Genomic DNA, 16,855 nt, shown 5'->3' with positions numbered 1-16,855 from the left:
CTTGATGATCCTTCACTTTTATATTATTTCTGACTTTTTATGTTTTTTTGTATTTGTGTGTTTCTTGGGCTTTTAAAAATCTGTTATTTAAATTCATTTGCCTGTTTGTTTGCTTTCCAGTGAGAGAAAGAAGGAAAGAACATGGAATTGTATAGGTGTAGGGGTAGGAAGGACCTAGAAGAACTTCTAGGAGATGAAACTGTGATACAATATTGAATGAAAAGTGTTTAAAATGAAAATCAAATAAAGTAAATCAGTCTATAAGATTATTTTTGAAAACTGAAGTTGAAAGAGGTAGTCAAAAATTTGATAAGTTATGACAAATAGTAAAGAATACGGAAAGTATTCATAAAAGGTCAATTTTAGTTTTACTGTGTCAAGTTTCACTAAAAATTCTGATCAACATAAATTATCATATTGAGTGAAGGGTAAAGGGTTGAAATAACAGCCATAGAGACAGTTGTCTCAGGATGCCCAGGAAAAAAACAAACAAAAACAAAAAAAACAAAAAAGTTCTGAGCCTAGAAGCTAATTAGTTATGTTAGGAATACATGAAGATGGGAAGGAAGAGCCTCTAGAGAATTTAATCCCAGCAGCCTTAATTGAAAACAAATGTGATCCACCTGTTCTTTCTGTACCAGAGAAATGCAAGCAAGATGCCCTTATTTCAGGTACACTTATGAGTTGCTATGGGTAAAACTGGAATAAAAATAAAATTTTGCTTTTTTTTGGACATATGAGAAAGACAGTGAGGAATGAAAATCAAATGGATTATTCTGATTCTGTCGTGGCATAAAGTCTGTCTTCTATGATCCGGAACATGTTCTTGTGTGTATTTAGTATATTTTCCTACTTTTATTTGACTTGTATAGGATTCAAAGCATTAGAAATAGTTGGTGTTCCAGTGAAAGGGAGTGGCAGATCATGTTTAATTATTCAGCAAATGTAGCTGAATATTTAATAATTAGAAACATAAAACAATTCATATTAATTTAATTTTATTATTATCTGAAAAGTTAATTTTGTTTCATAGTTAACTTGTAACAAATAGTGTTATAAATTCAGCAAGTCTAATAACAATAATGTTTTTAATTAAGTGATGAGATTTTTCTGTATAGCTTTCTGGGCAATTTAATATTTTCTTTTTATTATGTTTAATTTGGATAAGATTTTATTTATTTCAAATACATTGCCTAAAATGGGTGTTTGACATCTAGTCAAGAAAGAAAGAAAATGAAATATATGTATATATTTAAATGAATAGTGATTATGCTCCCTCATTAGAGGGATTTTTTGGCACTGAGAAAGCTATATTAAAAGTACTATGTACTGAGGCTATTTCCTTAGTGTACTTTATGTACAAAAAATAACAACATAGCATGCCACCTAACAATGATACATTTTCCTGCATTTACTATACAATAGTATGTTGAGAAATGAAAATCCCAATCTAAGACAACACTGACAACTTTTTTAATCATTTAGACCAAGAAAAAAGAAGAATGGATAAGGAAAACTGCTCTTCATTACCCGATTTTTTTCTCCTGGGACTTTCCAGTAACCCTGACTTGAAAGGGGGTTTATTTGTTGTGTTTCTGGTTGTTTATCTTATTATTCTGCTGGCAAATCTTGGAATGATCATCTTGATCAGAATGGATCCCCGTCTTCATACACCAATGTACTTCTTCCTCAGCCACCTTGCCTTCTCTGATTTATCCTATTCTACTGCAGTGGGACCAAAGATGCTGGTGGACCTTCTTGCAGAGAATAATCCAATTTCCTTTTTTGGCTGCTTTCTACAATTCTTATTAGTATGTACCTTTATTGATATTGAGTGCATGCTTTTGGCAGTGATGGCCTTTGATAGGTACAAGGCCATCAGCAACCCCCTGTTGTATGCTGTGGACATGTCTAGTAGAGTTTGTTACCAGTTCTTAACTGGAATATACCTGTTGGGGACTATAGATGGTCTTATACATACCTCATTAGCCTTCAGCTTATGTTTCTGTGGCTCTACCAACATTAATCAGTTCTTCTGTGATTTTCCTGCTGTATTACTCCTTTCCTGTTCAGATACACAGGTCAATGAACTAGTATTATTTACCCTTTTTGGTTTCATAGAACTGAGCACCATTTCAGGAGTCCTCATCTCCTACTGTTACATTATCTCCTCAGTCGTAAAGATCAGCTCTACTGAGGGGCGCTACAAAGCTTTCTCTACCTGTGCCTCCCACCTGACTGCAGTTGGGATTTTCCAGGGGACCATGCTCTTCATGTATTTCAGACCTAGTTCTGCCTACTCTCTAGACCAAGACAAAATGACATCTGTCTTTTACCTCCTCATTATCCCCATGATAAACCCTCTGATTTACAGCCTAAGGAACAAGGATGTAAAAGAAGCCCTGGTCAGGCTCAGAAATAAAAGGTGGTTTTAAGGAAATTTATTGAATACACAGAAATGTATCATGTCTGTTGGTTTTATACTGCACGAATATGTTAATAATATCACAGTTTTTAATTTATTAAGCATTTGTATAAAAGTCTAATAATAAGAAACCATTTGAAGGCCACCTATGCTTCCTACTCATGTATTGTCTTTAGTAATATGTAATACTCTCTTTAAGAAAATATATCAGGGTAGAATTTTTAAAAACCCTGATGAATTAATAGGATGTAGTGAAGGACTTCTGAGTTTCTACCAGACTATTAATGTAACCATTAAACTTTAATAGAGTGTTTTTTACCTGAACTCACATTAACATCCAGTTGTGTTGAGAATCATTCTAGCAAACTATGGTATTGGTATGAAAAACTTTGGAAAGTGATAAAAATCATGAAGATAACACTTCAAAAAAGACATTTTTGTCCCCATGGAAAAGCAGAGGAGACTCTTGACCTTTTATGCCAAATGAAGACAGTAAGTGGATAGTGTATTAACCAAATTGTGGGCTTTATCCAGACACCATCTGCAGATCCTTGACTTTAGATTACCATCTTCCATAATTGTGATGTACATCTGATTGTGATCTACATCTGGAAATGGACCTCCACTATGGTGTTTTCTGATTAAGAACCATAGAAAGCGGGGGGGGGGGGGGTACACCTCAGGATGACTGTGGCTTATAATAAGTTTTGGTTTTACTCAATTACTGGGCAAGCCTCAATCAAACATTTCACTGTTAGGATTAGAATTTATACTGTATCAAGCTGATAATAGAAAAATAAAGTAATTAATTTTAAAAAAAAGAACCGTAGAAAAATGTAGAGAAACATGGCATTTTGAGCAGAAATCATTCAATACAATTCATTAAAATAATAACAAATGGTGTGGTAAGGGATTGTCACTAATTCAGAAAATGTTATACTTATGAAAATAATCCATATTCCATAAGCACTTTCTCCTTTATTATACCATGTAACTATACTTGGCTATAAATATGTCAGCCATTTATCTATTAAAGTGATTGTACTAGTCAGACTGAAAGGAAACCACAAGAGGACTCAGGACTAAACAATGAAATCCAGAAAACTAAGGAATGCTGAGTGTGAAAAAATATCCTTCCTCAGGAAAGAGCATATCAATTGACCACCAAGTACCAAATGTTCAGCCCTGAAACCAGAGGCATACAAGTAGCTGTATTCAGACTGTGCAGGTGGAATTTACAATTTCAAGGATGTGTGTGGTGTGTGTGTGTGTGTGTGTGTGTGTGTGTGTGTGTGTAACAGCAGATACATGGAAATAATGCTTGAAGGGAGGAAAGGAAGGGATGGGAATGTAACTATTGTAATAGTTAGTATTAGCATACTTTTAAATCAGATGTAGATGAAATTGTCTTGGGCATAGAAGAATCAGAGCAAATAAGGAAAGACGTAGACATCCTTAAATAAAGTTCAACTTTAGTTTCATTTAATGCCTGGTTTCACTATTCCGTGGACAGTCTGTCACTCCTCAATATCAAGTCAAGGCTAACCAGTGAAGATAACTATGGGTGCAGTGTTTGGGTATTCCCAAGGAAAACACTGAGTAAGGAATCTAATTAATCACATTAGAATATCTAAACAGAGTCAGAGCCTCAGGAGAATTAAATCTCAACAGTCTTAGATGAAAATAAATGTGATCAACTTATCTTCCATTACCACAGGAAGAATAGAAAGATTCTCTCATCACAGGTAGGATTTTAAGTGGTTATTGTAAAACTGTAAGAAAAAAATATTAGAGTGGTTCCTGGACATAAACTAAAGTTAAAGAATAAATAAGTAGCTTTATTCCTGCTTGTGCAGTTAGATAAATTCTACAATGTATCTACAGGTAACATTTCCTAATTATATGTTTATGAATTTGTTTCTGCATTTGTCAAAGTGTGTCTTTAAACTGTTATTCTATGATTCACTCTCTTTCCATCTGTCCTCTCTCTCTCTCTCTCTCTCTTTCTCTCTCTCTCTATCTCTATCTCTCCTGTATCTCTCTCTCTCTCTCCCTCTCCCCTCTCTGTCCTCTTTTTTATGTAAAAATAATAGAACACAAAACCACAATGTTCACATGGAACTGCTCATATAAACACTGAATACAAAAGCATTTTATTTGTGCAGTTTTGCTAATGAACTCACATTTGCATTTAAATCTTAAAGTCAGGGTAAGAGCTAAATTAAGGAAAAATATTTGCTGTAAATAGTTGTTGCCACTTCCTGCCAGTTCTAATTTACTTGCCCAAGGTTTTATCATTTGAACACAGTTAAGTAAATAACAGAAGTTTAAAAGGCAGTAATCAGTGATGAGTGATAGCTTTTAATAAATTTTATTTCATTTTTATGTAAACACTTCAAAATCCAAAATAGTGACATGACTACCTTCATCTGTTGTCTGGTATTGTTAAATGATTCATATACATTTTATGACTGTAAAAGCAAAGTAAAAACCATATTGATATTAATTATGACTCTAATAAAATAGGGTTATATTATAATTTGTCTGTAATTTTTCATTCCCTTCACATTATGTGAAATCACAGACCAGCATTTTTAATTTTTATGTTCTACTAAATATGGAGTGATGGAGATAAAGACAATTCAGATAGATCATGACTTAAAAATTTAGATAAATGTTAGATAGGTAGATAGAGAGATAGATATAAAGGCATAAAATTCAATTTAATCATTCTCCTCTGCTCCTTTCCTATGGTTGTACCTTATTACAACTGTATTTTATATTAGCTGTTTTCTTAATGTGCTTGTGTACCTAGTACATTTCTAAGAATGTAAATATTTTCTGCATTATATATTCAAAAGAAAATCAAACCCTAAAAGGCCATTACCTTAATGAATTTTGTAACTATTTAGATCATGAACAAAGAAGAATGGACAAGAGAAACTGCTCATCTGTACCTGAATTTCTTCTGTTGGGAATTACCAGCAAGCCTGAGATGAAAGTAACTTTGTTCATAGTGTTTCTGGTTGTTTACCTCACTATTCTTCTGACAAATGTAGGAATGATCACATTGATCAGAACAGACCCCCAGCTTCACACACCAATGTATTTCTTCCTCAGCCACCTCTCTTTCTCTGACCTCTGCTATTCCACTGCAGTTGGACCAAAGATGCTGGTAGACCTTCTTGGAGAAAATTCAATTTCCTTTGTTGGCTGTTTCCTCCAACTCTTGATTGTCTCTATTTTTATAGATGTTGAGTGCATGCTGCTGGCAGTGATGGCCTTTGATAGGTACAAAGCCATTAGCAACCCCCTGTTGTATGCTGTGGACATGTCTAGTAGAGTTTGTTACCAGTTCTTAACTGGAATATATCTGTTGGCAACTATAGATGGCTTCATACACACCTCATTGGCATTCAGCTTATGTTTCTGTGGCTCTACTCAGATTAATCATTTCTTTTGTGATTTACCTCCAGTCTTACTTCTTTCCTGCTCTGACACACAGCTCAATGAACTGGTATTATTCACCCTTTTTGGTTTCATTGAACTGAGCACCATTTCAGGAGTCCTCATTTCCTACTGTTACATCATCTCATCTGTCTTAAAGATCAGTTCTACTGGGGGATGGTTCAAAGCTTTCTCTACCTGTGCCTCCCACCTGACTGCAGTTGGGATTTTCCAGGGGACCATGCTCTTCATGTATTTCAGACCTAGTTCTGCTTACTCACTAGACCAAGACAAAATGACATCTGTCTTTTACCTCCTCATTATCCCCATGATAAACCCTCTGATTTACAGCCTAAGGAACAAGGATGTAAAAGAAGCCCTGGTGAGGCTCAGAAATAAAAAATGGCTTTAAAAAAATACCTTACATCTATACAAACGTATTTATAATAGTTGTAGTTTTATCACTCATATGAATCATTAGCATCAGTTTATTAAAAGTTCTGAAGTGCTGTAGTATATTCTAATAATAAAATAATTGTTTCAGACTCTAAATATATTCTACTGTACTAGTGCATCTTGCTAATATTTAATTTTCATATTATAAACCTTTCATTACCAATTCAATTCTGATTCTTTTTCTATTTTGTTATTCAGCTTTAAATGTACTATAATGTAATTTATTGCATTTTTCTATATTTAGGTACTCTGAATTTCCTCTAAAGTCATGTACATTTTTCAAGAATGATGAGTATATGCTGGTGGAATTAAACTGGGGTAATCTAAACTTTGTGTTTAGGATCAATTGAATCCAAAATTGAAAAATACAGAGAGAAGAGAGAGAGAGAGAGAGAGAGAGAGAGAGAGAGAGAGAGAGAGAGAGAGAGAGAGAGAGCCTAGTCTTTAGGAAAAAGAAATACCATAACCACATGGGCAGCTCATTGACTTGGGTTGAGTTGCTACTTCTTATATCTAAACATTTGCATGTGTAGTAGAGGAGGAATTGTATCATAAAGTTTATGATTAAAGAAGTAATTTAGATGTGAACAAGTCCATGCTAGTTATAATACAAAGAACTCTGACAGATTTTTGTTTAAAAAGAAAAAAGCTATATAAAGGATTCCACTATAAATTCCTTATGAGCTAGAGTAACAAACCATCAGGTGCTCCAATTTTCCTTCCTTTCTCTCTATTCCAGCCCCAGTGAAATGTTCTCTTATATAAAAGATTCACATCCTAAATGAAGTGTCTACTGCTAGTCAGTTTCTTAAATCAGCATCTTCAATAAAGATTGTAAAGATGTCTTCACTCTCAGAGAATTCTATCTCCATTAACCAAAGGAATTTAGCTTGATGTGAGACACAAACAGGAAAAATAAAGTCATAAAATCAAATGTCAGCACATACAATTTTAACACTTATGTTAGTAAAGTAAATATATATATATCTATATATGTATATATAGATATTCATATGTATACATAGTATCACTTTTTTAGTAGTATGTAAAGTGACTGGGAATGAATGAAACAATCTACAAATAAATATTAAACTTCTAAGAAGCAAACAGCATTCCTGTTCCTCCTCTCTATTTTCCTTTCTCATCTTTCTCTGTCTGGTTCCTGAAGCGCTAAAGCAGCGAATCAGGTTCCTGAGAACTTATGGTCCTTACATTCACGTAAGACAGGGTGACATTGTCTATTACAATTTACTCTTTTTTTCTTTTATTGAAAATAGAATTTTTTATATCATATAAGCCATTATGTTTCCCCTTCCTTTACTCATCCAAGTACCTCTCCACCTCTCTTCCTTTGAGGATATACCTAATTCTCATGTTTCATTAGAAAACAAGCAGGAATCCACAAGGATGACCTTAGCTGAGACTCCTAGCAGAAGTGGAGAGGGTGCCTGAACTGACCTTCTCCTGTAATCTGATTAATGACTAACCTAATAGTCATCAGAGAGCCTTCATCCAGTAACTGATGGAAACAGATGCAGAGATCCATAGCCAAGCACTGGGCCAAGTTTCTGGAGTCCTGTTGAAGAGAGGGAGCAGAAATTGTACCAGCCAGGGAGGTCAAGATCAGTACAAGGGAACCCACAGAGAGAGTTGACCTGAGCTCTTGGGAACTCATAGACTCTGTATCAACAGCTAGGGAGCCTGAATGGAACTGATGTAGGCCTTCTGCATGTGTGTGACAGTTGTTTGTGAGGCTCCTAGCACTTGAACCTATCCCTCGCACTTGAGCTGGTATTTGGGAACCCATTTCCCCATGCTGGATTGCCTTGCCCAGTCTTGATGCAGGTGGGGGCGGGGTAGCTTGGTCCTGCCTCAACTTGGTATGCCATGCTTTGATGACTCCCATGGGAGGCCAGCCCTTTCTGCCTTTCTGAAAGTAGAAGGAGGAAGAGTGGATGGGGAATGGGAGGAAATGAGAGTTGGTGGGGTACATAGGAGATGGTGGTAGGGAAAGGTAGGAGAGGAGGGAGGGGAAGCTGTGTTTGGTATTTGAAATAGATTGAAAAAAATAAAACAAAAAAGTCTCTTAAGGGATAAAAATAAAATATACTAAAATAACAAAAATCTCTCCAATATTTTTATGGAGACAATTAGTTCTATGAACTTGCCTCTTACAATAGCCTTCATTATGTTTCATAAATTCAGGTATGTTTTATAATCATTTTTTATTCAATTCTTGAAAGTCTTTAATTTCTTTCTTATTTTATGACCTGACCAAATTTTTAATCAATAGTGTTTTCTTCATTTCTTATGAGTTTGTAAGCTTTCCATTGTCAACTTCGTTGACTCTCCAAGGTAGGCCTTACCCTCTCTGAGGAGTAGATGAGAGTTGGGATTCTGGGAAGTGAGAAGGGTAAGAAGGGAAGGAAGGGGGGACTGGGATTGGTATGTAAAATGAAAAAAACTTTTTTAAAATAAATAAATTTAAAAAAAAACATGAGAGGAAGAAAAAAATAAAAAATAAACAAACAACAACATAAAGAACTGTGATATTGTCTTGGTGTATTTTCCTCTAATTAGTATGTAATATCTTTCCCAGTCTCTTCTGATTGTTTTGCTTTGAAGTGTATTTTTTCAGATATTAAAATGTCTACACCACCTTGTTTTTAAATGTTCATTTTCTTAGATATACATTTTTTTTATCCTTTTACCCTGAGGTGATATGTATCCTTGATATTAAGGTGTATTTTTTTGATGCAGCAGAAGAATGAATCCTATTCTCATCCATTCTGTTAGTCTATATATTGTTTTATTGAGGAATTGACAACATTGATATTAAAAGTTTTCAACAAGCAGTGATTGTTGATTCCTGTTACTTGTGGTTTTTTGTTTGTTAGTTTGTTTGTTTTGTGTGTGTGTTCTTGATTTGCTTTTCTGCAGTTGCTTTTATTCCTTGTGTGTTCTTGATGTGATTATCCTCTTCAGTTTGATTTTTTCCCGTCTATTCCCTTTGTAGATAGATACTGCTTCAATTTGGTTTTATCATGTAATTTCTTTTTCTCTCCATATACTGTGACTAAATGTTTTGCTAGGTATATATTTTAGGTTGATGCTGGTTATCTCTTAGAGTTTGTAGGCAATCTGTCTAGGACTTGCTGGACTTAAGAATGCCTATTGAGAAATAAAGCGTATTCTGGTAGGTCTACCTTTATAAGTTAGTTTGTCTTTTTTTCTTGCAGTTTTTAATATTCTTTCTTTGTTCTACAAGTTTAGTGGTTTCCTTAATTATGTGCCAAGTGGATTTTCTTTTCTAATCTATTTGGTATTCTGTATGCTACTTGTACCTTGATTAGCATCTCATTTTAAAACGACTTTATTTTGCCTGTTTGTGTCTCAGATCCAGCTGAATTCCTTTGGTTAATGGAGATGGAATTCTCTGAGAGTGAAGACATCTTTACAATCTTTAATGCAGATGCCTTGGCAACTGGTTTTAGCCAATTTCTTGGACCCTATAGGCCTCTCCTACTACACATTATACTAACTAAAATTTGTTCAATTTGCCTAGCCCAATGTCCTGTTCCAATATGTAATTTGTTTTAATTGCTAACATAAAACACATTATTTTGGGTCTTTATTTCTTTTCTGAAAGTTTTCATATAGTGACATTTTACTGGCAGCTAGATACCTGAGATACTCAGTGTCTTTTAACTTTATAAATTATAAATAGATGAGGGCCAGAGAAGCAGACAGGCTAACCACAGAGTTTTACCTCCTTGTCCTCTCCTCCAACACATTCCCCCAGAATCACCCCCAGCTCAGCAGTAGTCACCTATTGTGCCTTGCCCTTGCTCTCTAACCATACCCCAATGGATCAAGAAGATCTTCTCCTTCCTCCTTATTTGCCACTCATCCAGTTGTCCCAGGCCCTAACTCCAGCAAGCATTCCTTGGGACCACCAGCTAAGCCTGTCAGAGAAGCCAGTAGACCAGAAAATCAGTAGGTAAGCTTGAGATCTTCAATCCTCTCCACAAAACCAATTTCTCAGTCACATATCCAGGTCTGAAGCATGCAACCTTATTTGCCTCTAGGTTTTTGTGTATGGTTGAGAGCTTGTGGGATTTGCCCCCTCCATTTGGCATGTCTGTTTGTCTTGACCTCACTCAGCTCTTGTTTAGCCAGTCAGATTGGTATGATTGTTGTTTTAGTTTCTGGCATTCCTAAGAGACACAGTTGCAGAGGAAACTCCCCAATCCTTACTTTAGGGAGTTGCTTTGTAAATGGAGCCAATAATTGGATCTTAGTCCATACAGTAAGAAGAAGACACCTGAAAAGTACACAAATATGTTCAGTAAAACCTTAGTTCAAATGTCAGGATCACAGAAATATTCCCTACCAAGCAACAGACAGCCACCACACCCTCCCAGGAACCACAGAAGGCAAAAGAAACCAAGAAAAAGTATCCTACCCAACAAAGTGTATATTGTAAAAGTACCAGTATTGGTAGAATTCCCCAACAAGATGCTATGAGGTACACACTCAGGTTAATAGTCAAAATGTTCTTCTGTAGAGACTATTATTTCATGTTTTATTTTTCATTTTCATTACATCTGATTCCTTTTTAGGACCCTAGTGATAGTTGGTACTTTGGAATCAAACAAACACCTTGTACATAGAGATCCAGAGCAGTTTTATTACTTCTAGATCTCATATGCTCATTGGGTAAAGTGAAGTTTCTTGAGGTTGAAAGAAATGATTAATTTTGAATTTTATGACATCATGCTAACTTAAATATTATGCAACAGAACATTTTTGTTATTATATCCATCTCTAATCTGTATTTTAATCTGTAACTTTTATCCTCAAAAGCCCTTTGCTGAATAGGTGCAGATAAAAAAAAAGCATTCTATATCAGGAGAAAATGATTTAAAATATTATTTTACAAATATTTCTTTTATTTTTTTAATTTGTTTTATGTTCTGACCAAACTTTCTCCTCCCTCCTGTCCACCCAATCCCTCTCCCATACCTTTACTTTTCCTCCTCTCTTTCTCTTCAGAAAAGGGCATGTCTCCCATAGATATCAGCCAGCCATGGTAAAACAAGTTGCAGTGAGACTAGGTACCTCCTCTTCTAGTAAGGCTGGATGAGGCAATCTTGTAGAATTGGTCCAAAAGCAGGCAACAGAGTTAGAGGCAGCCCCTGATCCCACTTTTAGGAGTTGACAAGAACACCAAGTTACACATCTATAACATATATTCAGAGAGTCTAGGTCAGTCCCATGCTGGCTCCCTGGTTGTCAGTTAAGTCTCTGTGAGTCCCTGTGAGCCAAGGTTAGTTGGTTTTATGGGTTTTCTTGTGATGTCCTTAACTATTGACTCCACTAGCTCTAACAACCCTTCCTACCCCTCTTCTGCAGGACTCCTTGAGCTCCACCTAATGTTTGGTAGTGGGTCTCTGCAAGTGTTTCCATTGGTTGCTGGGTAGTCCTCTCTGATGAGAGTTGAGATAGATACAATCTATGAGTATAGCAGAATATAAACAGGAACCATTTCATTGATTTTTTTGCACCATATTTGTTTGGTTCTTTCCTAGGTCTTTGGACTATGTAGCCTCTGGGTACTGGCCCTCCAAGCAGTGTCAGGGTAGGCTCTCTCTCATGGCATGCTTCTCAAGCTGGATGAGTCATATGTTGGTCACTCCAACAAATTCTGTGTTATCTTTGCTCCAGCACATCTTGTAAGCAAGACAAATTTTAGCATGAAGGTTTTGTGGCTGAATTGGTATCCCAAATTCAGTGAGAAGTCTTGACTACTTATATGAGATGGCCAATTTAGGCTGTGTATTCCTCATTGATAGGAGTCTCAGCTAGTGTCATCCTCACAGGTTGCTGGGAGTTTCTATTACCCTAGGTCTCTAGCTCATCTCAGAGAGGGCCCCAGATTCCAGTTGTCTCTCCCAGTACTCTCTCCCTCCATCCTTCCCCCACCTAATCTCTCTTATTCCCATCCCCATCCTCCAACCAGAGCCCTTCCCCCATGCAATGGAGATGTCTATTTTAATTCCCCTTCACAGTGAGATTCATATATCATGCCCCCTACTAACACCATCCCTTGAACCTTCCTTGTTACTTAGCTTTTCTAAATATAAATGCAGTCTTTAGTCCTCCATCCAAATTAAGAACACAATAACACAATAACTTGGGTGTTAAAATGTTAAGTCAATGTTGAGGGTGTCTAATGCTAAATTAATAGTGGAAGAGTTCATTTTTCAATATCCCAAAAATATCACACTTCTGATTTCTCCTTTTTTAAAAATTATTGTTTGAAGTAAAAGTAACTAACTTACTTGTTAAATTAAAATTGAACATTTTTGAATATATTATACACATGCAGTTTTAATAAAATGTCATTTTACCTCACAGAATTTTTATTCTTATTCTTAAATATATTCACCAGTGATTCTACCTGAAAACATTTAACATGACAGCTTTCCTAATCCATTCTTCCCACAAGACTCTGTAGAACCATACCTACATGTCATGAAGAGGAAAACAAACAGGCAACCCCCTGCCCTCAACTAAACATGATCATACAAGAATTAATGAATACAGAAGAACCATTATATAGAAATGATGGTGTTTATTGTGGAGTTGTGAGAGAAGAGAAAATGTTTAATAGAAAGAGCACCACCTGAGATAACTAGGGTTGAGGGATTTGTTTCAAACAGCAAAGAAACAAGATAGAAAATAAAAAAAAAAAAAAAAGAAAAGACATGGGCATCATTGGAAGTGACTCTTCTTAAATTTCATTAGCTATCTGGCTTTCACTACATGCTACAAATCCTATGAATATGCTCTGTTTAACATCTCTTAGGGATCCATGTGGTGTGGTAACAAGGGCACAGAATTAAAATTTCAACCCTGATCAAAGCTGTTGCTGTATTCCTTGGAGGAAAAAACTGAGCTGGTAATTTAATTAATCCCATTTACATACTGAACAGTGAACACAGACTCTCACATATTTAAAAACCAGGGATACCACAGGAAATATTGTAATATGAACATTGTCCAGGTGCTAGAGATAAGGACAGAATAAATATATGAGGTATGTTTCTAGTTTACATTTAAACAATACAGAAAAAATTATACCTTGTTTTCTTTCTTTGTCCTGAGGAGTAAGCCAAAATTAATAGTATACCTTGATGTCAGTTAAATACAGATTAAAATCTAGTAGTGGCCATCATGCCTTCTTGCTATATTGTATTAATATGTACTCGTATGAATTTAACTGCAATAATATGCCACTAATGTAATTTGATAAAGGTTTCTGTGGTTTATTTAGTAATCAAAATTCCTTTGTAAAATAACTATAAATGATACACATATGTAACATTATTTTTTTCTATTTTTTGCTCAAATAAGAATAAAATCAAAATGTTACAAATACAAATCTATGTCAATTAAATGCTCCAAGAACCACATGTCATAAGGACTTAGTATAGAAAAAGTTACCATTAAGAAACCATAACAGTAATTTCCATGAATTTACTTATATTTGATGACATGATGAGAAATTAAATATGCCCTATTTTATGTTTGGGGTCATCAAAATATCAAGAACTATATTAAAGTGTCTCAACATTAGGAAGGTTGAGAACCATTGGTCTAGACCATCTCTGGTATATTTTCTACATACCAAAATTAGATTCTGAATATAGATAACAATTTTTCTTGGATGGATAAATTAAACCCAAGTCTACCTATTCTTTGAATGCTTTTGCAACCATTCAGGCAAAGAACAAAGAAGAATGGACAAAGGAAACTGCTCCTCAAACACTCAGTTTATTCTACTGGGAATTACTAATAACCCTGTGATAGAAGTGCTTCTATTCATTGTATTTCTTCTCATATATCTCATTATTCTTGTGACAAATATTGGAATGATTGTTTTGATCAGAATGGATCCCCAGCTACACACACCAATGTACTTCTTTCTTAGCCATCTCTCTTTCTCAGACCTCTGCTATTCAACTGCAGTTGGACCAAAGATGCTGGTGGACCTAATGGACAAACACAAATCTATATCTTTTGTTGGCTGTGCCTTGCAATTTTTCTTCACCTGTATCTTTGTAGATGCTGAGTGCATGCTGTTGGCAGTGATGGCCTTTGATAGGTACAAGGCCATCAGTAATCCCCTTATGTATGTAGTAGACATGTCCAGTAGGGTTTGTTACTACCTCCTAGCTGGAGTTTACCTAGTAGGAATGATAGATACTGTGATACATACTATAATGACCTTTGGGTTATGTTTCTGTGGGTCTAACGAAATTAATCATTTTTTCTGTGATATCCCTCCAATCCTGTTACTGTCTTGCTCAGATACACAAGTCAACGAGTTAATCACCTTTATTATTTTTGGTTTTATTGAACTGAGCACCATCTCAGGAGTCTTTGTTTCTTACTGTTACATTATCTCATCAATCTTAAAACTCCACTCCACTGAGGGGAGGTTCAAAGCATTCTCCACCTGTGCCTCTCACTTAACTGCAGTTGCCATTTTCCAGGGAACATTGCTCTTTATGTATTTCTGACCTGCTTCTGCTTACTCTCTGGATCAAGACAAGATGGCCTCACTTTTTTACACCCTAATAATTCCCATGCTCAACCCTCTGATTTACAGCCTTAGGAACAAGGATGTAAAAGAGGCCCTGCAAAAACTGAAAAATAAAACATTCCTATAAATAAAGATACACACACTAAAATGTATGAATTTTTGCATACATGTAACCCCTTGTTTTATTTCAACTATATAATATGTCATAAAGATTCCTCAATCCTAAATTAGTTAATGAATATATTCCTAAGTCAGAATATACTTACAGATTGTGATTCCTAATATTTCAGATATTATTTCGTTGTCTTCAGGGTATCTGGCACTTTACTTTTGGGGAAATTCCAAATTTTTAAGTAGTCCTAAATATTTATGCTTTTTTGCCATTATACATATTTTATTTGATTCTTTTACAGATTCTGCTCATTTGTATTTTGTGTTCAAATGATTTTTTGCTAATGTACCTGGCAGTTTATTAGAAATTATAAACTTTGTTAAATGTGTTTAATAATAAATTGACTAATTTGTAACCAAAGCTGTGTTATTATAAGTATTAGCATAATCTCCAAGTCTAGACCATAAAGAATGCAAGTTCTTTTGAAAAGGAAGCATATTGTTTGGGGGCTCAAGAATGACAGGCACAGGTGTGAGGAGAAGAAAATATCTAGATGCAGGAAGTGACAGTTGTCTATCCTAAGATAAGCAGAAAAATGAATCTTTACTTAAAGCCAGATATAAGCAACCAGGAGAGAAATGGTTTTCCAGTTGCTGATGTTGATCATATTCTTGATGATTTCTTAAATTCATTGATTGATTGTACTTTGAGCACATATCTTTCTCCCCTCCTACTACTCCTATTTGATAATTTGAATGTCTTCCTTTTTGAAATGTCCATCCAGATATTGGATCAATTTTTAATAAAATTGTTTACTACATATTTTTATTACTTTCCAATTGATTTATTTTGATTTCACAGTAGTGGTGATTTATTGTAGATTTGCATATAGTACAATTAGTATAGTAAGAAACTCTTCAGGAGAGGAGATTACAGATTTTGAATCACAAATATTTTGAGAGGTTGGGTAAAGTAACTGCTATGATCTGTCAATTACATATTGTAATCCTGACTATTAATATATTATACCTCCCATAATGTATGTAGTTTTGTATGTTAATGAAGGTAAAAGAATAGAAAATGTACAAATTGACAAAAGGTCCTAACCACTTCTCAACTCAATCCCATCCTTTAATTTTTTTCCTTTTCTTACCACTTCTAAGCCATCATTAATTGTTCACCCTATGATTCATAAATAACATCATCCTAAGTTCATTATTCTGTTTATTAAACATTTATCTCAGGCATGTTGCTGAGGAGGATCTCTGTTCAATAATGGCTGGTTTCCTGTTTGCAATCCTTTCTCCTGGTTTGTGACTTAGAAACAAAGAGAAAATACAAATAAGTTTTTCAAAACCCAAATGAAGTAGTAAGCATGTGACATCTTGCTAGGTACCAAGTTACAGATATGCTTAGGGTTATGTGTATATTTTGGATATTTAATAGGTTCTATGGAAGAAGATAGCCTTGATATGAATGTTAGTTATTGACATTACTCACATAGAAAGAAAAAATCAATCATATTTGTTACCTACGTGTCTTTCAACTACTCCTCCTTTCTCTGATAAATTTATTTTGTTAAAACAATGAGGGAAGTTATTTATGACCATGAGAATAAGATCACCCCTGAAAGATTCAGAAATTAATTTCACAATACATTATATTGTTGATCAAAACTGTATCTGTAACTTCATTTACCATGTTAGGTTTTTCTGCTTGTAATTATACAATATCTTGTGTGCAAACGTTTCAGAATTGTACTAAAGACCAGAGACTCTTCTGCTTTACAAAGGAGCATTTGAGG

General features: G+C 35.0%; 2 protein-coding genes and 1 pseudogene across 2 annotated transcripts; all 3 read left to right on the top strand.

Annotated features, from left to right (window-relative positions):
* Nucleotides 1–1,499: 1,499 nt before the first annotated feature.
* Nucleotides 1,500–2,435, top strand: LOC118582856 (olfactory receptor 5W2-like). The gene has a single exon (XM_036185981.1). The coding sequence runs from the start codon at nt 1,503–1,505 to the stop codon at nt 2,433–2,435; it is 933 nt and encodes a 310-aa protein (XP_036041874.1). The 5' UTR covers nt 1,500–1,502.
* A 2,861-nt stretch (nt 2,436–5,296) lies between these two features.
* Nucleotides 5,297–6,343, top strand: LOC118582842 (olfactory receptor 5W2-like). Its single transcript, XM_036185966.1, has one exon. It carries the CDS (start codon nt 5,355–5,357, stop codon nt 6,282–6,284), a length of 930 nt encoding a protein of 309 aa, XP_036041859.1. The 5' UTR covers nt 5,297–5,354; the 3' UTR covers nt 6,285–6,343.
* Nucleotides 6,344–14,130: 7,787 nt separating this feature from the next.
* LOC118582808 lies at nt 14,131–15,066 on the top strand (annotated as a pseudogene).
* The last annotated feature ends 1,789 nt before the right edge of the window (nt 15,067–16,855 follow it).

This window comes from Onychomys torridus, chromosome 4 (genome assembly GCF_903995425.1).
Source record: "Onychomys torridus chromosome 4, mOncTor1.1, whole genome shotgun sequence".
Taxonomy (NCBI): domain Eukaryota; kingdom Metazoa; phylum Chordata; class Mammalia; order Rodentia; family Cricetidae; genus Onychomys; species Onychomys torridus.
This window is presented reverse-complemented; position numbering and strand designations above follow the sequence as displayed.

Bases quoted from the DNA above. Each gene is read 5' to 3' on its own strand.
- LOC118582842 (XM_036185966.1), top strand. From the start codon at position 5,355: ATGGACAAGAGAAACTGCTCATCTGTACCTGAATTTCTTCTGTTGGGA.
- LOC118582856 (XM_036185981.1), top strand. From the start codon at position 1,503: ATGGATAAGGAAAACTGCTCTTCATTACCCGATTTTTTTCTCCTGGGA.